At 44.0% G+C, this 22,555-nt stretch overlaps 1 protein-coding gene across 5 annotated transcripts; it reads right to left on the minus strand.

Moving 5' to 3' along the window:
- Positions 1–1,144: 1,144 nt before the first annotated feature.
- On the minus strand, positions 1,145–21,500 carry lpar3 (lysophosphatidic acid receptor 3). Of its 5 annotated transcripts, none has more exons than XM_084164214.1 (4): positions 21,357–21,498; positions 19,721–20,478; positions 4,467–4,820; positions 1,145–3,029 (listed from the first exon to the last, which is right to left on the minus strand). In XM_084164214.1, the coding sequence occupies exons 2-3, from the start codon at positions 20,460–20,462 to the stop codon at positions 4,480–4,482; spliced, it is 1,083 nt and encodes a 360-aa protein (XP_084020340.1). In that variant the 5' UTR covers positions 20,463–20,478; positions 21,357–21,498; the 3' UTR covers positions 1,145–3,029; positions 4,467–4,479. The 5 variants fall into 5 exon arrangements, with proteins under 5 accessions (XP_084020340.1, XP_084020341.1, XP_084020338.1 ...); XM_084164215.1 differs by having other exon boundaries at positions 1,282–3,029; positions 19,721–20,475; XM_084164212.1 differs by having other exon boundaries at positions 2,397–4,820; positions 21,357–21,500.
- Positions 21,501–22,555: the final 1,055 nt, after the last annotated feature.

Raw genomic sequence — 22,555 nt, forward strand, 5'->3', positions numbered from 1 at the left:
AGCAATTTTGGTTTTGTTGCTTGATAGTGAACAATGCACAGTGAACAATAGACTCATAAAAGGAAATGGTTGAATTACATGTGTTAACTAAATTGAAATAATTTTAAATGAGTTTTAATTGACCGCATGATGATGAGAAATATACTGTAGCCCTACATAAAGGTTTTTAAAAAGGGTTGATGGAAATGTTTGACATAATTAGCTCACATGAAAAAGGTGGCACAAAAAGGGTACTTTTAATTGATTAAATCTGAAAGTTCAAATTTGTTGAAACTACAATGTCTATAGGAAGCAAACGGGTTAATATTATAAAGCATGAAAGTTACAAGGACTGCAAAAATCTTGAGAGGGTGATAATGTACCTTACACAACATGAAATGTCACCAACAGATTGTGAAATAACTGTTTGATGATGTAATCTTGCCATCAGTAAGCTTACGTTGAGTTTCACCCAATAAAGCGTGATAGGAGTGAACAAGTTCTCAGTCAGTCAAGCAAATCAGAGTTAAGGAACAAAAATTTGTCTGAAATAGTAAACTGTTGAGAGCAGTTTATGTTCTAAAGGTCAAATGTACCTCCTTCCTAACTGTCCAACGGTTTTCTGTGGCACTTTAACAAATGACTTGATTGACTCCATAGCAGCCAAGGGCCATCCATTTGTCCAGCAAAACAGAGTAAATCACTCTGAAGCACTACTTGAGCACATGCAATCTAGGGCAGTGTTTCTCCACCCATGCTACTCTCTGGGTTGTATTCAGTAGAGAGAAAACGTTTTGAAATGGAGTGAAACAGGAAGGTGCTACCTGAAATTGTCAAATAATAGCCCAGATTTCCATGCTCTTATTGGATAAATTCAGTTAGATAGCACTTCCCCGTTTCAATCCATTTCAAAATGTTTTCTCCTTAATGAACACAACCCAGGTCCGCTGTGAGTAAGCTGACATCACTGTTTGTTCTCAGATTGCATGCTGGTCACTGATACATCAAAAGGTTGAGAAACACTGATTAAATTGTTCACCTAAAAGGGACTTTTTGACCTAGCCATGTCGGTTTGGAGAAAAACCTGGATAATGTTTACTAGGCAACAAACGGAAGAAATAGCTCCAGGCACAGTGAAACAGGGAGGCAATATCTGTACTTGTCCAATAAGAAACGCTTGTTTTAATTTACCATTGCGAAACATTTTGCTATGGTGTGTCCTAATGAACACTACCCTGTTGAGGCCACAGCACGCATACCAATCCCCCCGACTCTGTAACCAAGAGGTCTCCTGTTTTTTTTGCATTTATCTCATTGGACTACAGAGTTATCACAATGCTTTCATCAAACACACTGAACATCATCATCCTGTTTACATGTACATACAGTATGTCACATATACGACATTCCAACACGTCCCACTGAATCAAACAAAGTCAGAGGAAACATTTGTTTTCATGAAGTTTTTCCCTTTACACAGTGTACAGCAGGTAAAGAGTTTCAATGACCCAGTAAATGATTAATCATTGGTTTCCTGTGGAAAGGAAGGGGTGCTCCATTCATATCCTTATCAGTTCCCTGCAGGCATACCTACAGCAGGAATCCAGTGTGTCGCAATGTTTACAAGCCTGGGCCCTGCTCTCAGGTGAGTGAGCAGCTGTTTCGTCAGCATGAGATGGCGATGGCCATTAATTGCATTACGAGTTGCATGAAAGGATGTGTAAAAATTCCACCGCGAAAGGAAAAAATTGTTTTGACATTGACAGTGCTGCAGGCTTTTCTTTTTCTTTTATTTTCAGCTTGGACATTGACTGTGTGTTCATATACAGTGCCTTCATAAAGTATTCACACCCCTTGACTTTTTCCACCTTTTGTTGTGTTACAGGCTGAATTTGAAATTGATTAAATTTAGATTTTTTATACTGGCCTACACACAATACCCCATAATGTCAAAGTCGAAATTTTGACAAATGTATTAAAATGAAAAGCTAAAATGTTTTGATTCAATAAGTATTCAACCCCTTTGTTATGGCAAGTCACATAATAAGTTGCATGGACTCACTCTGTGTGCAATAAATAGTGTTTAACATGATTTTTGAATTACTACCTCATCTCTGTACCACACACATACAATTATCTGTAAGGTCCCTCAGTCGAGCAGTGAATTTCAAACACAGATTCAACCACAAAGACCAGGGAGGTTTTCCAATGCCTCGCAAAGAAGGGCACCTATTAGTAGATGGGTAAAAATGAAAAAGCAGACATTGAATATCCCTTTGAGCATGGTGAAGTTATTAATTACACTTTGGATGGTGTATCAATACACCCAGTTACTACAACGATGCAGACGTCCTTCTTCGCTCAGTTGCCGGAGAGGAAGGAAACCGCTCAGGGATTTCACCATGAGGCCAATTGTGACTTTGAACCGTTTAATAGCTGTGATAGGAGAAGACTGAGGATGGATCAACAACATTGTAGTTACTCCACAACTCCTAATTGACAGAGTGAAAAGAAGGAAGCCTGTACAGAATATAAATATTCCAAAACATGCATCCTGTTTGCAACAAGGCACTAAAGCCCTCAAACTCATCTCTGGACCTGAATGCCAGTTGCACTGCATTTTTCATTATTGCCCTCTAATCAGGGATGGATTTAGTCCTGGGACACCAGCTGGGTGCAATTAATTATCAGGTAGAACAGAAAACCAGCAGGCTCCGGACCTTGTAGGGTAAGAGTTGAATACCCCTGCACTAAAGTAATACTGCAAAACATGTGGTGAAGCAATACACATATTTTCTGAATACAAAGTGTTATGTTTGGGGCTAATCCAATAGAACACATTACTGAGTACCACTCTCCATATGTTCAAGCATAGTGGTGGCTGCATCATGTTATGGGTATGCTTGTATTCTTTAAGGACTGGGAGTTTTTCAGGATAAAAAAAACGGAATGAAGCTAAGCACAGGCAAAATTGTAGAGGTAAAAACCTGGTTCAGTCTGCTTTCCACCAGACACTAGGAGATGAATTCTTCTTTCAGCAGGACAATAACCTAAAACACAAGGCCAAAGGGAGTTGCTTACCAAGAAGACAGAGAATGTTCCTGAGTGGCTGAGTTAGTTTTGACTTAAATCTGCTTGAAAATCTATGGCAAGACCTGAAAATGGTTGTCTAGCAATGCTCAACAACCAATTTGACAGAGCTTGAATAATTTTTTTAAGAATAATGGGCAAATGTTTCACAATTCAGATGTGAGACTTACCCAGAATGACTCACAGCTGTAATCGCAGCCAAAGGTGATTCTAACACGTATTGACTCAGGGGGTTTATCTAATCAAGATATAGTGTTTTATTTTTCATAAACCTTTTACAAATGTTAGAATTTTTCTTCCACTTTGACATTAGAGCATTTTGTGTATATTGACAAAAAAATGACAATTAAATAAATTATAATCCCAGTTTGTAACACAACAAAATGTGGAAAAATCAAGGGTTGTGAATACTTTCTGAGTAGTGTTAAAGGGAGTGACTACTGAACTGATGATGCAGCTGGCAAAATAAATGACTTCCCTTTGGGGTACTGCATGGACCACTGACTGTCAAAGCAAAGTGGACTTAACGGTCTTCCTTTAAAATGACAATTGTGCCAATAGCCATCTACTGTGTGTCTAGGGCAGTTTGACATTAGCAATGCAGATGAGACTGTCCCACAGCCGTTTCCAAAAAATTGTCCCTCATTAACCCTCTTTCGCCCTAACCCTTCGATGTTAGCAGATTGTAAGGCAACACAATATGGTGGAAGCTCCACCACTACACTGACACTTCAGATCTGCAAACATTTTAAGATAAGGGACAAGAGCAAGGGAATTTGTCAATTCATTAAAACAACATGCAGGGTATGTTAGCAGCCAAATACAGTAGCTTATGATTCCCTGTGTGTATCAGAAACAGGAACAATGAGACTTTAAAAAACCGTATGAGACTTAAAAACTATCTTTAACCCCTAATAAGCCTAGTACTATAGTACCACAATAATGTATTAGGAATACAATGAAATGTCGTCAAGTACCTTGTTTTCAAAAGGAAATAAGGGCAAGATTAAAACCATGATGAGACTTACAAAGGTTATACGGTGGAAAAAAGCATCAGTTACTCTTTTCAAGATTGTAAAAAAGAACTATTGAGGTAAAAACAGGAAATGTACCACTATACCACTGTCTACTTCATATCACAACATCTTTCTTCAGCCATTTGGATCTACTAAGTTTGCAGGCTAATATCCCATATTGGGGTTCTTCTAACGTAGCAGGGTAGGGATGGCCCTTAACTCCTCTAGGAATCCTCCACAGAGGCCCAGACCCAGTTCGAGCGGCCCTTTAAGCCAGTCAGCTACACTAAAGACAACATTGGACCATAGAAGACCCATCTGTGTCTTTATATGTCTCTTTACATCCACTTGTAGAGGCGCCCCCACAACGGCCTTGCTTGCCTCAGGTCTTGGTTCAGGTCTTGAGCATTCCCTGGGCGTCTGAGCCCTTGGTGGTCTCCTTCTCCTCAGAGGTCTGCGGCGTGGTGCCCGTCTCCTGGGCTGAGCTGAGGGGCCGGGCATTGGCCTTGGACGAGCGCTGGCGTCGGGTGCCATTGCCCACGCAGCGAAGCAGGTTCTTGAAGGTGGTCCACATCTCGTCATCCTTGTAGGAGTAGATGACAGGGTTCATGACCGAGTTGAGTACTGCCAGCAGGAGGAGCCAGCGCTTAAAGAGCATCACATCGCACTGCTGGCACTGGAGGCCATCTAGCAGCAGCACCACCAGGCCCGGCGTCCAGCAGATCACAAACGCCCCTGTAACGAAATACATAATATTAGAGATTATAAAATATATGATATTATTTCAAAATATTAGAGATATATCCAAAAGCATTAGATCAGTAGATTAGAGATGATTAGAAATATAAAATATACTATTTGCCAGAGTCACACTGGATTTATGTCACAACTCTCCTTCCCTGGCAATAGATAACAGTAAAACTCCAGCCAACATGTTTATTAAGGTCAAAGGTTGGATATATCTTTATCATCATTAGAGATGAGATTATTTGAAATATTAGAGACATTTCCAATGTTATTACAGATTAGGGGCTATATTTTAACAAACCTAACGAAATGGTAAATCTAAGCACTGGCGGTTGCGCTATAGGTCCCAGGTTGTGTCAGAAATATTCGTGCTATTTTCACAGCAGTTATTATGAGCGCATTAGCTGGTGGTGGCGCAAAAGGGATGGCTTTTGATGAATAAACAAGTTGTAGGTGTGACCAGGGCTTGGCCACTCACTGGCCAATCAAGGCTTAATACTACATGTGTTTGTCTCAAGTTATTGACAGTCTTTTTGTTGTCATCAACTCCAATTCAGCTGGGGGCACGGAATATTCTCATCCTAGTCCATTGTGGATTTATAATACCGTTTAGGAAATAAGGGTAAGATTAAAGTTTTAAGGATTAAATAGCATAGTCTACAGTAACAAGTGATAGCAACAGTAAAAAAAAAAAAAAACATCCAGGGTTTGCTCAATATCTTTTGAGTGTTGACAGTCAGCATTGTTGTAATTGGCTTCAACGAGTATAGTGCGATGCGGATATTTACGCATCGCACTAAATTGTATTGTATGTTCTCTATAAGCAAGATGTAGCCTAGACCTACCGTTGATATGGTGTTATAGGACTGGAAATGTGAATAGCCTATGTTTGGAGGAGCGCGTCTTTGGTAACCAGACAAGAGGCACTGGGGATAGATACAAGCAGAATAGAGTATGCCCTGCAGGTAGGTATACAGTGAGGGAAAAAAGTATTTGATCCCCTGCTGATTTTGTACGTTTGCCCACTGACAAAGAAATGATCAGTCTATAATTTTAATGGTAGGTTTATTTGAACAGTGAGAGACAGAATAACAACAAAAAAATCTAGAAAAACGCATGTCAAAAATGTTATAAATTGATTTGCATTTTATTGAGGGAAATAAGTATTTGACCACTCTGCAAAACATGACTTAGTACTTGGTGGCAAAACCCTTGTTGGCAATCACAGGTTTGCACACATCTCAGGAGGGATTTTGTCCCACTCCTCTTTGCAGATCTTCTCCAAGTCATTAAGGTTTCGAGGCTGACGTTTGGCAACTCGAACCTTCAGCTCCCTCCACAGATTTTTTATGGGATTAAGGTCTGGAGACTGGCTCCAGGACCTTAATGTGCCTCTTCTTGAGCCACTCCTTTGTTGCCTTGGCCATGTGTTTTGGGTCATTGTCATGCTGGAATACTCATACACGACCCATTTTCAATGCCCTGGCTGAGGGAAGGAGGTTCTCACCCAAGATTTGACGGTACATGGCCCCGTCCATCGTCCCTTTGATGCGGTGAAGTTGTCCTGTCCCCTTAGCAGAAAAACACCCCCAAAGTATAATGTTTCCACCTCCATGTTTGACGGTGGGGATGGTGTTCTGGGGGTCATAGGCAGCATTCCTCCTCCTCCAAACACGGCGAGTTGAGTTGATGCCAAAGAGCTCCATTTTGGTCTCATCTGACCACAACACTTTCACCCAGTTCTCCTCTGAATCATTCAGATGTTCATTGGCAAACTTCAGACGGGCATGTATATGTGCTTTCTTGAGCAGGGGGACCTTGCGGGCGCTGCAGGATTTCAGTCCTTCACGGCGTAGTTTGTTACCAATTGTTTTCTTGGTGACTATGGTCCCAGCTGCCTTGAGATCATTTACAAGATCCTCCCGTGTAGTTCTGGGCTGATTCCTCACCGTTCTCATGATCATTGCAACTCCACGAGGTGAGATCTTGCATGGAGCCCCAGGCCGAGGGAGATTGACAGTTATTTTGTGTTTCTTCCATTTGCGAATAATCGCACCAACTGTTGTCACCTTCTCACCAAGCTGCTTGGCGATGGTCTTGTAGCCCATTCCAGCCTTGTGTAGGTCTACAATCTTGTCCCTGACATCCTTGGAGAGCTCTTTGTTCTTGGCCATGGTGGAGAGTTTGGAATTTGATTGATTGATTGCTTCTGTGGACAGGTGTCTTTTATACAGGTAACAAGCTGAGATTAGGAGCACTCCCTTTAAGAGTGTGCTCCTAATCTCAGCTCGTTGTCAGAACGCTGAGTGTGGATGTGGTGCAGGGAATCAAGCGCAGGAACAAGGGTGTTCGTCAACAGACTTTAGTAATCCAAAAATAGTAACTCCACACAGGTGAATAGCCAACCTGACCGGGAGGCATGAACAAATTACGCACACAACCAACAGTGCGCAAAAACAAGAAAAGAAGCACGCAGTGCGGACTCTCGAATACAAACAACACGAGAGAGAAAACCCAACAATGGCAACAGCTGACAATAATAATCACACATAACACCTGACCCAACACACGATAACTAAATAGCAAACAAAATCAAACACTAACAAGGGACAGGTGTACAAACAGACAAAACCAAACAAACATGAAACATCGAACGGTGGTAGCTAGTACTCCGGGGACGACGACCGCCGAAGCCTGCCCGAACAAGGAGGAGGCGCAGCCTCGGCCGAAACCGTGACAGTACCCCCCCCTTGACGCGCGGCTCCAGCCGTGCGCCGATCCCGGCCTCGGGGACGACCAGGACGACGCGGAGCAGGGCGCGTAGGATGACCCCGATGGAACTCGGTCAGCAGGGACAGGTCTAATATGTCCCTCCTCGGCACCCAGCACCGCTCCTCCGGGCCGTACCCCTCCCACTCCACGAGATATTGGAGACCCCCCATCCGGCGTCTCGAATCAAGGATGGACCTCACAGTGTACGCCGGAGCCCCCTCGTTGTCCAACGGGGGCGGAGGAATCTCCTCTATCTCATAATCCTGGAGTGGACCAGCTACCACCGGCCTGAGGAGAGACACATGGAACGAGGGGTTAATATTCCTGTAATCAATAGGCAATTCTAACCTGTAACACACCTCGTTCAACCTCCTCAGGACTTTGAATGGCCCCACAAACCGCCGACCCAGCTTCCGGCAGGGCAGGCGGAGGGGCAGGTCTCTGGTCGAGAGCCAGACTCGATCTCCAGGTGCGTATACAGGCCCCTCACTGCGGTGGAGATCGGCGCTCGTCTTATGCCGACGGATGGCCCGCTGCAGATGGACGTGGGCAGCGTTCCATGTCTCCTCCGAGCGCCGCACCCACTCATCCACCGCAGGGGCCTCGATCTGGCTCTCGTGCCAAGGTGCCAGAACCGGCTGGTACCCTAACACACACTGGAAAGGGGTTAGTTGGGTGGAGGAGTGGCGGAGAGAGTTCTGCGCCATCTCGGCCCACGGAACGTATCTCGCCCACTCCTCCGGCCGGCCCTGGCAATAAGACCTCAGAAACCTACCCACATCCTGGTTGACACGTTCAACCTGCCCATTACTCTCCGGGTGGTAACCCGAGGTAAGGCTCACCGAAACCCCCAACCGTTCCATAAAGGCTCTCCACACTCTGGAGGTGAACTGGGGGCCTCGATCAGACACTATATCCTCGGGTACCCCGTAATGCCGGAAGACATGGGTAAACAGAGCCTCAGCGGTCTGTAGGGCAGTAGGGAGACCCGGTATGGGAAGGAGACGACAGGCCTTCGAGAACCGATCCACAACGACCAGGATGGTAGTATTCCCCTGTGAGGGGGGAAGGTCTGTAACAAAGTCCACCGAGAGGTGGGACCAGGGTCGTTGTGGAACGGGCAGGGGTTGTAGCTTACCCCTGGGCAAATGTCTGGGCGCCTTACACTGTGCACACACCAAACAGGAGGAGACATAAACCCTCACATCCCTGGCTAACGTTGGCCACCAGTACTTAGTGCTAAGGCAGTGAACTGTCCGGCCGATACCTGGATGTCCAGAGGAGGGGGACGTATGAGCCCAATAAATGAGGCGATCGCGTACCTCGAGCGGAACGTACGTCCGACCCACTGGACACTGTGGAGGACTTGGGTCGGTGCGTAACGCCCGCTCGATCTCTGCATCGACCTCCCATACCACCGGTGCCACCAGACAAGACTTTGGTAGTATGGGAGTGGGCTCAACGGACCTCTCCTCCGTGTCATACCGCCGAGACAGGGCATCTGCCTTCCCGTTCTGGGACCCAGGGATGTAAGTGATTTTAAACACAAACCGGGCTAGAAACATAGTCCAGCGGGCCTGGCGAGGATTCAGTCTCCTAGCTGCCCGGATGTACTCCAGGTTACGGTGGTCCGTCAAAATGAGGAAAGGGTGTTGAGCCCCCTCAAGCCAATGCCTCCACACCTTTAGGGCCTGTACCACGGCTAACAGCTCCCTGTCCCCTACGTCATAATTCCGCTCCGCCGGACTGAGCTTCTTAGAATAAAAGGCACAGGGGCGGAGCTTAGGTGGTGTGCCAGACCGTTGTGAGAGGACGGCCCCAATACCGGCCTCGGACGCGTCTACCTCTACCTGGAATGGTAAAGCGGGATCCGGATGCGCCAACACCGGCGCCGAGGTAAACAGGTCCTTCAGTCTCCCAAAAGCCCTGTCCGCCTCAGCTGACCACCGCAAGCGCACCGGACCCCCCTTCAACAGAGACGTTATGGGAGCTGCCACCTGTCCAAAACCCCGGATAAACCTCCGGTAATAATTCGCAAAACCCAAGAACTGTTGCACCTCTTTCACAGTGGTTGGGGTTTGCCAATTACGCACAGCTGACACCCGGTCAACCTCCATCTTCACCCCTGACGCAGACAACTGATAACCCAAAAAGGAGACCGACTTCTGAAAGAACAGGCATTTCTCTGCCTTGACATATAGGTCATGCTCCAACAGTCTCCTCAACACTCGGCGCACCAGGGCTACATGCTCAGCTCGGGTAGAACTGTACACCAGAATATCGTCTATGTACACGACTACTCCCTGCCCCTGCATGTCCCGGAAAATCTCATCTACAAAGGATTGGAAGACTGAGGGAGCATTCATTAACCCATATGGCATGACGAGATACTCGTAATGACCGGAGGTCGTGCTAAATGCTGTCTTCCATTCATCGCCCTCTCTAGTGCGCACCAAGTTATATGCGCTCCTGAGATCCAATTTTGTGAAGAACTGAGCACCGTGTAATGACTCCGTCATAGTCGCAATCAGAGGAAGTGGATAACTGTACTTCACCGTAATCTGATTGAGACCGCGGTAATCAATACACGGGCGCAAACCTCCATCTTTTTTCTTCACAAAAAAGAAGCTCGAGGAAGCGGGTGAAGTGGAGGCCCGTATGTATCCCTGTCTCAGAGACTCGGCGATGTAAGTTTCCATCGCTTTCCTCTCCTCTTGAGACAAGGGATACACATGGCTCCGCGGGAGTGCTGCTCCTAACTGGAGATCTATCGCACAATCCCCCTGTCTATGAGGCGGCAGCTGCGCCGCCCTTGTCTTACTAAACACCAGTGTCAAATCCTCATACTCGGGGGGAATATGCAGTGCGGGCATTTGATTTGGACTCTCCACCGAGGTCGCCCCTATGGAAACACCCAGACATAGCCCCTCACACTGAACAGACCACCCTTTAAGAGCTTTCTCTCGCCACGAAATAGTAGGATCATGGGTAACTAACCAGGGAAGTCCCAGCACCACCGGATACGCAGGAGAGTCAATTTGATAGAGCTGAATCGTCTCCTCATGACCTCCCTGCGTCTTCATCCTAAGGGGCGCTGTGACCTCCCTAATCAACCCAGATCCTAACGGACGGCTATCTAGGGCATGTACAGGGAAAGGCTTATCAACGGGAAGGAGAGGAATCCCTAACTCTACACAGAACTGGCGATCTACAAAATTCCCAGCTGCGCCTGAATCTACGAGCGCCTTATGCTGGGAACGAGGTGCAACCTGTGGGAAACAAACAGGCAAGGTTATGTGAACGACAGAAAGCTCTGGGTAAGTAGGGCGCCTACTCACCTGGGAGGACTCCCCAATGCGTGGCCTGCCTTCACCTCCACCGGGGGACCTTCCCCAACACCTAGCCGCGGTGTGCCCTCCACGGCCACAGTTGGTGCAGGGAACGGCCCCCCTCGGGTTCCTACTCCTCCGTTCTCTAGCGCCAGCACCTCCGAGCTCCATAGGGCTCGGCTCGGAGGTGCCGGAAGGTGGAATGGGCAACCCCCACCCGGGACGTCCACGGGTGGCGAGCAGGGTGTCCAGCCGAATGGCCATGTCGACCAGTTGGTCAAACGACAACGTGGTATCCCTGCACGCCAACTCTCTCTGGACGTCCTCCCGGAGGCTGCAGCGGAAGTGGTCTATGAGGGCCCGCTCATTCCACCCTGCATCTGCCGCTAGAGTCCGGAACTCCAAAGCAAAATCCTGTGCGCTCCTCATCCCCTGTCGGAGGTAGAACAGACGCTCCCCCGCCGCCTTCCCTTCTGGTGGATGGTCAAACACGGCACGGAAGCGGCGGGAGAACTCCGCATAGGTAATAGTAGCGGCGTCTATTCTCCTCCATTCGGCGTTGGCCCACTCCAACGCCTTGCCGGTGAGACAGGAGATGAGGGCGGAGACGCTCTCGTGTCCCGAGGGCGCCGGGTGTACGGTGGCGAGGTAGAGCTCCACTTGCAGCAGGAACCCTTGACACCCGGCAGCGGAGCCGTCGTACGCCCTCGGGAGCGAGAGCCGAATCCCGCTGGGTTCCGGAAGGGAGACAGGAGGACTGACCGATGGGGATGGTCCGGTAGGTGGGGGCGTGGGTACCCCGCTGCTCTCCCATCGGTGGAGAGTGTTCATCACCCGATCCAGGGCGTGACCGATCTGGTTGATCCTGTCCTCCTGCCCACGAAGACGGTCCTCCATAATGTCAGTTGGCGCAGTTGCTCCTGCTGATTCCATAGTGGGATGTGTGATTCTGTCAGAACGCTGAGTGTGGATGTGGTGCAGGGAATCAAGCGCAGGAACAAGGGTGTTCGTCAACAGACTTTAGTAATCCAAAAATAGTAACTCCACACAGGTGAATAGCCAACCCGACCGGGAGGCATGAACAAATTACGCACACAACCAACAGTGCGCAAAAACAAGAAAAGGCGCACGCAGTGCGGACTCTCGAATACAAACAACACGAGAGAGAAAACCCAACAATGGCAACAGCTGACAATAATAATCACACATAACACCTGACCCAACACACGATAACTAAATAGGAAACAAAATCAAACACTAACAAGGGACAGGTGTACAAACAGACAAAACCAAACAAACATGAAACATCGAACGGTGGTAGCTAGTACTCCGGGGACGACGACCGCCGAAGCCTGCCCGAACAAGGAGGAGGCGCAGCCTCGGCCGAAACCGTGACACTCGTTACCTGTATAAAAGACACCTGGGAGCCAGAAATCTTTCTGATTGAGAGGGGGTCAAATACTTATTTCCCTCATTAAAATGCAAATCAATTTATAACATTTTAAACATGCGTTTTTCTGGATTTTTTTGTTGTTATTCTGTCTCTCACTGTTCAAATAAACCTACAATTAAAATTATAGACTGATCATTTCTTTGTCAGTGGGCAAACGTACAAAATCAGCAGTGGATCAAATACTTTTTTCCCTCACTGTATGTGAATTGTGAATAATGCAAAAGCATGTCGGCCTCATGAGTAGACCATTTAGAGACCTTTTATGGATAGGCTACTTGGCTAATGCATGGCCAGGATAAGAAAGACTCAAGACGCATTGCTGTTGAACCAGCTTTCATTTGAGTAGGGTATGGGTAACCTACTAAGGGCTTGTTTTTTAATCAAACTAAACAGAAAACAAGCAATTGTTACAGGAAAATAGTGTCACCTCATTATCTAATCTCTTGTTCAATGATGGGCATATAGCCTACATGGAGGGCTTTTTATGCATATCCAAAATAATTACAGGATTTTTGCTCACTGTTTTGCTGCTGCCAAACTTGATCTTTTAATAAAGCTTTGGCAATTAACTCCAGCCGGAAATAGAGCCCTAGATGTATTAGAGATATCTCTTTTGGAGATGTATTTACTTTATTTCAACAGGTCAGGTGACTGAAATATCATTCTCATTTAGTGTCAGCTACAACTGAAACATAATCGTTCTATGAGAAATGGTCACTGTAAACAGGAGCATTACCAATTTTTTTATTTTGATTGGTTGGACTTGATCAACAGCTTATCGTACTGAAGATAGCTGTTGAGTTCGAGTGCATAGATTGATTATCTCCTTCAATGCTTGATTCAAGTTAGAGAAAAACCAACGGACCAAAGACTGTCTTAGAAGGAAGAAAATGATATTTTCAACGGTTGCGGTGTATACATCTTTGTGTCTCAGACACTACACTCATTGTTTGTCTCAATTTGCATTCGATGTGAAATCCCAACAAATATCTATGCTAGTCACCGACTGCAGAGCGTGTTGCAGCAAGATGAAGGGATCTCAGGGAGCTTTTCTGGGACAGAGGGGACGGTACATGTAGCAGCTTGTCCGTTCTGCCAATACCTCTCCAGAACCCTGCTTCAGCTCAGCAGAACAAAAACAACAATTGTGTTCCCCACAAGGGAGAAGAGAGGGAGGGAAGATGAACCACACCTTCTCTCTCATACAATACAAGGTCACCAACTAAAATACAAGGAGCTGGCAGAAAGAAATGGTGGGGTCCCATGGGCGTTTTATATGGAATATTCCCAATTTAAGTGTGTATTCATCCCTTCTAATCTTAAAAAAAACAAAAAAAACATCTGGGTTGGGAAGCGGGCATGTTTCTAGCACATGCACTTTTAGTTGAGCAGCATTCATTAGCCTCTGAAATATATGGCAGGTTAGCATCAAGGGAAGCAGTTTGCTTCAGTCTACACTACCGGTCCAAAGTTTTAGAACACCTACTCATTGAAGGGTTTTTCTTTATTTTTACTATTTTCTATGACATAACACATATGGAATCATGTAGTAACCAAAAAAGTGTTAAACAAATCAAAATATATTTTTTATTTGAGATTCTTCAAATAGCCACCCTTTGCCTTGATGACAGCTTTGCACACTCTTGGCATTCTCTCAACCATCTTCACCTGGAATGCTTTTCCAAAAGTCTTGAAGGAGTTCCCACATATACGGAGCACTTGTTGGCTGCTTTTCCTTCATGCTGCGGTCCGACTCATCCCAAACCATCTCAATTTGGTTGAGGTCGGGGGATTGTGGAGGCCAGGTCGTCTGATGCAGCATGGCATTCAGGCTAAAGAGTTTCTTGGTCAAATAGCCCTTACACAGCCTGGAGGTGTGTTGGGTCATTGTCCTGTTGGCGCAGTGGCGCAGTGGTCTAAGGCACTGCATCGCAGTGCTAGCTGTGCCACTAGAGATCCTGGTTCGAATCCAGGCTCTGTCGTAGCCGGCCGCGACCGGGAGACCCATGGGGCGGCGCACAATTGGCCCAGCGTTGTCCAGGGTAGGGGAGGGAATGGCCGGCAGGGATGTAGCTCAGTTGGTAGAGCATGGCGTTTGCAACGCCAGGGTTGTGGGTTCGATTCCCACGGGGGGCCAGTATAATAAATAAATACGTATGCACTCACTAACTGTAAGTCACTCTGGATAAGAGCGTCAGCTAAATGACTAAAATGTAAATGTAAAAAAACAAATGATAGTCCCACTAAGCCCAAACCAGATGGGATGGCGTATCGCTGCAGAATGCTGTGGTAGCCATGCTGGTTAAGTGTGCCTTGAATTCTAAATAAATCACAGACAGTGTCACCACCAAAGCAACCCCACACCATAACACCTCCTCCTCCATGCATTACGGTGAGAAATACACATGCGGAGATCATTCGTTCACCCACACCGCGTCTCACAAAGACTCCAGACCAAAGGACACATTTCCACCGGTCTAATGTCAATTTCTCGTGTTTCTTGGCACAAGCAAGTCTCTTCTTCTTATTGGTGTCCTTTAGTAGTGGTTTCTTTTTAGCAATTAGACCATGAAGGCCTGATTCACACAGGCTCCTCTGAACAGTTGATGTTGAGATCTGTCTGTTACTTGAACTCTGTGAAGCATTTATTTGGGCTGCAATTTCTGAGGCTGGTAACTCTAATGAACTTATCCTCTGCAGCAGAGGTAACTCTGGGTCCTCCTTCGCTGTGGCGGTCCTCATGAGAGCCAGTTTCATCATAGTGCTTGATGGTTTTTGTGACTGCACTTGAAGAAACTTTAAAAGTTCTTGAAATGTTCCAGATTGACTGACCATGTCTTAAAGTAATGATGGTAATTTCTCTTTGCTTATTTGAGCTGCTCTTGCCATAATATGGACTTGGTCATTTACCAAATAGGGCTATATTCTGTATACCACCCCTACCTTGTCAAAACACAACTGATGGGCTCAAACGCATTAAGAAATTCCACAAATTAACTTTTAACAAGGCACACCTGTTAATTGAAATGCATTCCAGGTGACTACCTCATGAAGCTGGTTGAGGGAATGCAAAGGCTGGCTACTTTGAAGAATCTAAAATATGAAATATATTTTGATTTGTTTAACACTTTTTTGGTTAATACAATGATTCCATATGTGTTAGTTCATAGTTTTGATGTCTTCACTATTATTCTACAATGTAGAAAATAGTAAAAAATAGAAAAAACCTTGAATGAGTAGGTGTGTCCAAACTTTTGACTGGTACTGTATATATATATACATATATATATATATATATATATACAGTACATTCAGAAAGTATTCAGACCACTTCACTTTTTCCATATTTTGTTACATTACAGCCTTATTCTAGAATGGATTAAATAGTTTTTTCCCTCATCCATCTACACATAATACCCCATAATGACAACATGATTTTTGAATGACTATCTCATATTGTACCCCACACATCCATGTGTAAGGTCCGTCAATCGAGCAGTGAAATTCAAACACAGATTCAATCACAAAGGCCAGGGAGGTTTTCCAATGACAACATGATTTTTGAATGACTATCTCATATTGTACCCCACACATACATGTGTAAGGTCCGTCAATCGAGCAGTGAAATTCAAACACAGATTTAATCACAAAGACCAGGGAGGTTTTCCAATGCCTCGCAAAGAAGGGCACCTATTGATAAACATAATAGGCCTACATAATACATATTTTTTTTATAACCATTGCAGAATAAATTCCTCACCACCTTTCTGGCAATGATGGGTTCATATTCCTGAAGAAGCTTTAGCCTACAACAAATTACCATGCGCAGCTCTCATTTAATTGGGCCTATTAGATAGATAGGCAATTATTTCAAGTATTTTGCTCTATCTATCCGAATGGGAGCACAGTTTATAATATACAGTATACATTTTACAGATGAACAGACAGATATTTTGCTTTGAAGTGTGTAGGCTACCACTGCAACTAGGCCTAAAGTTCTTTTTTTTTTGGGGGGGGGGGGGGGGTTTATCCAGTAGACATACTAACAAGACAATGTTTCAGAATCCGCAGGCAGTGCAGCATATTTAGGTTCAGGGAAAAAGTAAATGCAAAACATTGTTGAATTCAAATGATCTGTTTACAGGTCCAAAACTATTTGCAATTGTTTTATTCTTTCAGCAACTGTCAGATACAGCAAATGTCACTGTAAAAGTTTTAAACCTTCTACCAACACCTCCAGACATTTTATCAAGTTCACCATTGCTATTTCCTTTAGAAACTGCCTTGGCCTAATTCCAATACTTCCAAGGTATACAGCAAATAAGGGCGTTATTGTCACCATAAAAGGTGAATGATGAAAGTTTTTCAGGTAGAGTTTTCACCACGGTCTGATTCATAACAGGAAACATGCGTAATTATGGTGTGAAATGTATGCAATGGTTATAAATGAGGCCCCAGAAGAAGTCTGGACTGGTTTATCCAGTCATTAATTCAGCGTTAGTCAACACAAAAGAACAGATTTCTATTCACCTGAAACATGAGCTAACAAGAGCTGTTTTCTTCCTCGTACAGGCCCCAGTAATATGCTGGAGTCCTTGTTTCTTAACCTCCCAAATGAGGGATATAGGGATTCCTTTCCTCGCTTTCTCTCATTCTTCTCACCTCTTCTTATCATGTCACATGGGATAATGCTTTCACATGAACATTTTAGGCATATTTAGAAGCCCAAGAAGCTTGTTACGTTTTTTCTACTGGCTTGCTGTCTACTGTATTCCCAACTGATATACTGACAATAGAGTTTTTATTTTTCTATCTTGAGTTTACTTTCTGCATCACAAGGTTATCGAACAACAACTCACAGATGGAATGTGGAGAATTGCATCAATTCTTCCAAATTGCTCTAGTATAGAGACAATTGTATCATGACAAAAGTGATTGGGGAACACACAACGTCAAATGACCCATGGCTATAATGTGGGAAAATTACAGCAGGGTTCAAAATAATACAATGAAACACCCTCCCTAGCGTCTCAAGTCTTTCACCCCAGAATAATGTTACGGTAGGCTCGACTTGAAACTTGAGGACATAAGAGCACAACAGCTAGTTTATTTGGGACAATTGCATCTGAAAGCAATTGCACGCTGCCTGAAAACCCCCTGAAAGTATAGGTTCTTTTTGGGGGTTCTTCTGAGAAAGCCACAGACCGTGCAGTCTCGGGTGGTTTCGGCTGAGATGCCTGGCAGCCTAACCAGTGTGTGATTGTGTGTGTCCTTGTGCGAGAGATAATTACATAGAGCAGTCTTGAAGACACTCTGTATAGAGAGCGAGGCAGCCTCCTCCATGCCTATCTGGGGGGCGACCAGAGCGCAGAGATAGTCTGCTTTCGTTTTTGTCAATCTGGCAGGGAGACATCATATAAGAAAACATTATAGCATATTTACAGCTCTATGTTGTGCTATCTGGCACATTCAAAAAGTTAAAGGTTTAGGAAATTCAGCAGCACCTACTGGCTGAGTTGATAACAATCAAACTCGTCTGACCTGTCCTGAGGAGCCATGCTAAGGAGAGAGTGGGTGTGCTCTTGATTATTGTCTTAAGTTCAACATACCCTGTTCCGACACACCTACCAGCAGAGGCCCGCATTATCTTATCTGGGATGTGCATGTTCATGTGCAAATGAGCATGTTTAGGACTGCACATTTGTTGTATGTTTGCTATTCACACACATGTTGAAAACGAGCCATTGTAGACTGATCTGCAAATAGTTATATATTTTTTATTTAACCTTAATTTATCCAGGAATTTGAGGTCATTCAGGTCAGAATACCTTTTTCTTTTACAAGGGAGACCTGGGCCTGGATTCCCAAAAGCATCTTAAGGCTAAGTTCCTTCTTGGAACCTTCGTAGGAGCTTTTGTTAACAGCTAAGTGCATCGTTAGATGCTTTTCTGCCCTCCCGCATCACTTTATACAGAGAAGATCGCCGCTATATATGTATATTGTTGTATATCATTGTATTTTACATTTGTGTGACTGGTCTTGTCTATCAGTGTATCAGTGTTTTGTTGCTTGTCGTGTTTTATGTTTTTGTGTGGACCCCTGGAAGAATATATGCTGCTTTGGCAAAAGCTAATGGGGGTCCGAATAAACTAAACTAAACTTAGAATCAAGATGTTTATCTATCTGTCTGTGACCACCGATAACTTCAGAACAATGTTGACTACAAATACAAAGTTGTGAATGTCTTTGCAATTGTTACAAACAAGTGAAGGATAAAAGATGCTTGAAATGAAAACTGAGATGACTGCATAAAAATATAAATACAGTATAGGCTACATAGACCTATATATTTCAATCATATTGAAATAAATGTAATGTTCAATCAATTGAGATATATTTCGCTAATAGGCTACTGTAATATTTCATGATGTGGGTAAGCATTAGAATAAGCCGACTCAATATTTGCAGCCACATAGGTGGTAATATCACTCTAGGAGCTGATGCGTCGTCAGTATTGTTGAATAATTCTAATGTTTAGGTAAGATTTGAATAGTGAAAGCTCATCCGAGAGCAGTGCTGCCTTTCTTTCGATTGTATCAGTATCGACACATGCTCTAATGATGTTAGTTGAAATGACTTTTCTTTGTTAGTGATTTAGACACATGCATAGATGAGTGATACTAATAAGTGGAGAACCATGTTATTAAACAGAGACAGATCAGAGCAAATTATTTGCTTCTGTGCTGAATAAAGTGCTGAGTAACTGCAGCCCAAGTTGAAGACACACAACTGCGCAGCAAAGTCCTTTATCTTTATGAGGTTCATGGTACAACGTCCACTTTTTAAACCAATACCCTTGTCAAACAAAGATGACTCAAAAATGATGTGAATATCAGTCAAATTATCTCACTATGTGGGATATATTGACATTATGTTTTTTTAAAGGCCTTGACCATTACATTTTGCTCAAACCTCAGTTGAGTCTGGATTTTTCCCACTATCTTGGAAATGTAGATTACAATCCACTGTGGTCAGCAACAATGCTTTCCCTCTCTTTCTCCACACTCAACCAGTTAAATGAGCTTTGGGACAAGCTTGTGAGTGTGTCTAATTGCTTATGAAGAAAGTCCTTTAAGAACCAATGAAATGATCAAGAGCACCAGTGCTACCCAGTCTTTAGGAAGGACTACAGTATTTTACGGTTGGGAAATGACTAGGACTACATAGATTTTCTTTTTTTATATGTAGTCCTTCATAAAGTACCACTCAGAAACACATTTGAAGTTACCACATTGACACAATGTGAGAGAGGAATCCGATGGCCCCAAGCCTACCTAACACAGTCATGACTGTCTTGATGAGCTTGATGGGTGTCCTCTTGCGGTTGATGGAGCCGCTGGTGTGCGGGCTGAGCACCGCCGTTTTCCTCTTGACGTAGGTGTAAATCCGCAGGTAGATGGACACCATAACCAGGAACACCACCAGGTTGGACACGGACCAGAAAATCAGGTAGCTCCGGCTGAAGATGGGCGCCAGCTGGGAGCAATCCTGAAGGTTGCAGATGCAGTTCCAACCCAGGCTGGGCACGGTGCCCATGAAGATAGAGATGGCCCACACCAGCACGATGAGCAGGGTCACCCGCCGCTTGGTCAGGTTGCTGTGGACCTTCCAGTTCATCACAGAGATGTAGCGCTCCAAGGCGATCACTAGCAAGTTCGCCAGAGAGGCTGAGAGACTGGTGTCCAGAAGCCCTTGACGAATGAAATAGCCCCTCACGGTTAGCTTCCTGGACACCGTCCCAGTGTTGAACATGAGGTACACGTAGGCTATTCCAGCGAGGAAGTCCGAAGCGGCCAGGTTGGCAAGGAGATAGTAGAAAGGGTAGTGGAACCTCTTGTTCGTGATGATGGCAGCAATGACCATGGCATTGGACACCAGGATAAAGCAGCAGAAGAGGGAGCCTACAACTTGGAACAGAATGAGCTGAGTGGAGTTCCAGTCGGCTTTGGTCTGGTTGCTGTTGTTGTAGAAGAAGCTCATGGGCTCATCGTGGTAGCATTTGTTCTGGCTGGCCATCTTAAGTGAAAGGCTGCTGACAAGAGTTGACGAGAGATAGAAAGAGAGAGAAAAAATAAGCATTATTTATTGGTTTCTCTTTAACACTCATCAACCTTTTGGAATTCATGGTAGGTCTACACAGTATATAACTACATGGGCTAATTTAGTACAAGGATGGTAATGAGAACTCCAGACCAAAAGTTCTAATAAACCCATTCTTTGTGCCGTGCCAGTTTTCCAAAGGCCAAATAACTCCTGAAATGAGAAAGATTAAATGACCCAACTCCAAAGGGCAATCAACATGTCAAACATCCTTTTTACTGGAAGCAGCTACATAAATCACTGGTTAATCACACATTCTCCCATTACAGAGGTATAGTGAGACCTCTGAGATAAGGATAAAGACATTCTGAGTTTCAACTCTGAAGGTATTTACCAATGGAATTAGGTATGACTTTTACAGATATCATGGATACAATCTCTTTCATATAACAAGTTACAAATAAAAGGAACAGACTTTATTCCCATGATTTACTAATGACTATGTATCATGCAATTTGTGAAACAACCAATTTTAGTGTGACAGAAGGCTTCAGAATAAATACCAAAGTACAATCAATGGAGAGAAATGTTTTGCCATGTAATTCAACGTTCCTTCCGCCTATAGAATGTCTAGTTATTTATAATTTTATATATATATATATATTTTTTAAGTGTAGCCATAAATGCTTTGTCTTTCAACACTTAAAATGTAGACGATAAGGAATTTCCAAACGCAAAAAATCGTATTATTTGCGGTTGAAAGAGAGAGTAAGTCTTATCGGCAATGGAAACACTCAAATATATTCGATCATGACGAAAATTATATGAAAATATATGCTAAATAAACTAAACTTACGAAAACGTACTTACCAGGTGAAGTTTACCTGTGCAAATATTTTCTATCGAATCCTTTGTGTAAACGGAATTTCTCATTCGTTCTACTACTCCTTTCAAGAATGTCCTCCTTCATTCTACCGGGGCAACTTTACAGGAGAAGGTGACAGCCGTGAGTGAAGGGAATGAGGGAGAAAAGTTTGAGGCAAGAGTAGTCTGACGTAGAGGGTGTGTGCCACAGCTTCTCATATCTCGACTCCACTGGCTGCAGTAGAAAGAATTCCTTTGTATGTGCGTGGTTCAACACATTGGGCCATGAGCTAAAACAATTATCCTACTTGCCACCACTTCACTGGTATGTTAGAAAAGGATATTCAATGTTGAATGTCTGGGTTAAAACTCTATGTTAAAAAAGACTGGGATAAAATATCCATAGCTAGACTACCTGTTGGTGGTTGGTTTAGTTAGTGTATTCACACAACCTCAAACCCATTGAGAGGATATCTACATTCCAGCAGGAAAAACACTGAATACATTACACATCAGTAAGAGTGTTACATATAATCACCACTGCTAAATACTAACCAGCCACTCATGAGGCAATACAACCACTAAAACAACATTCATAAGAATAAGGAAATATGATAGAAGGTTGGTTTTTCACTTCAACATAGTGTATTATGTCTATTTCACTACAGACCACCTAAGGAAAATGATTAATTTGATGCTTGGATAACTCTGTAAAGTTGGATTCTCTTTTTACTGACTCTTGACATATACTCCCTGATGAGCTTTCCTGAAGTGCCAAAGATGGTTGTGTTCCAGCTTGTTCCTACTACATCCTGTCAAAGCAGATTGTGTGATAACATTACATGGCATTCGTCATAGTAGTCGGACTCATCTTATTCAGTTATACATATCACACTGACCAATAACTTTGAGATACTCTGGCAACATAAGATCCCATTTTGAGTGAATGTATAGCAGAGATAAAATAACTAATAACAAAATGGTAATGATTCACTTTGACTACAAATCCATAACGCATTCATTACACATTCATAAGCATTTCATGAACGTGTTATAACAGGGCCCAAACGCATTATTAAAAGTTAATGAGATATATCCATAGCATGTCTATAGCGCATTCATGTCATGCATTGCAAGAGCTCATATCTTAATAAATGCATTATTTCAATGACAGTGTGGTGTCATCATTGTGGCTGTTCTCAAAA

This window comes from Coregonus lavaretus (assembly GCF_964263955.1).
Source record: "Coregonus lavaretus genome assembly, chromosome: 6".
Taxonomy (NCBI): Eukaryota; Metazoa; Chordata; class Actinopteri; order Salmoniformes; family Salmonidae; genus Coregonus; species Coregonus lavaretus.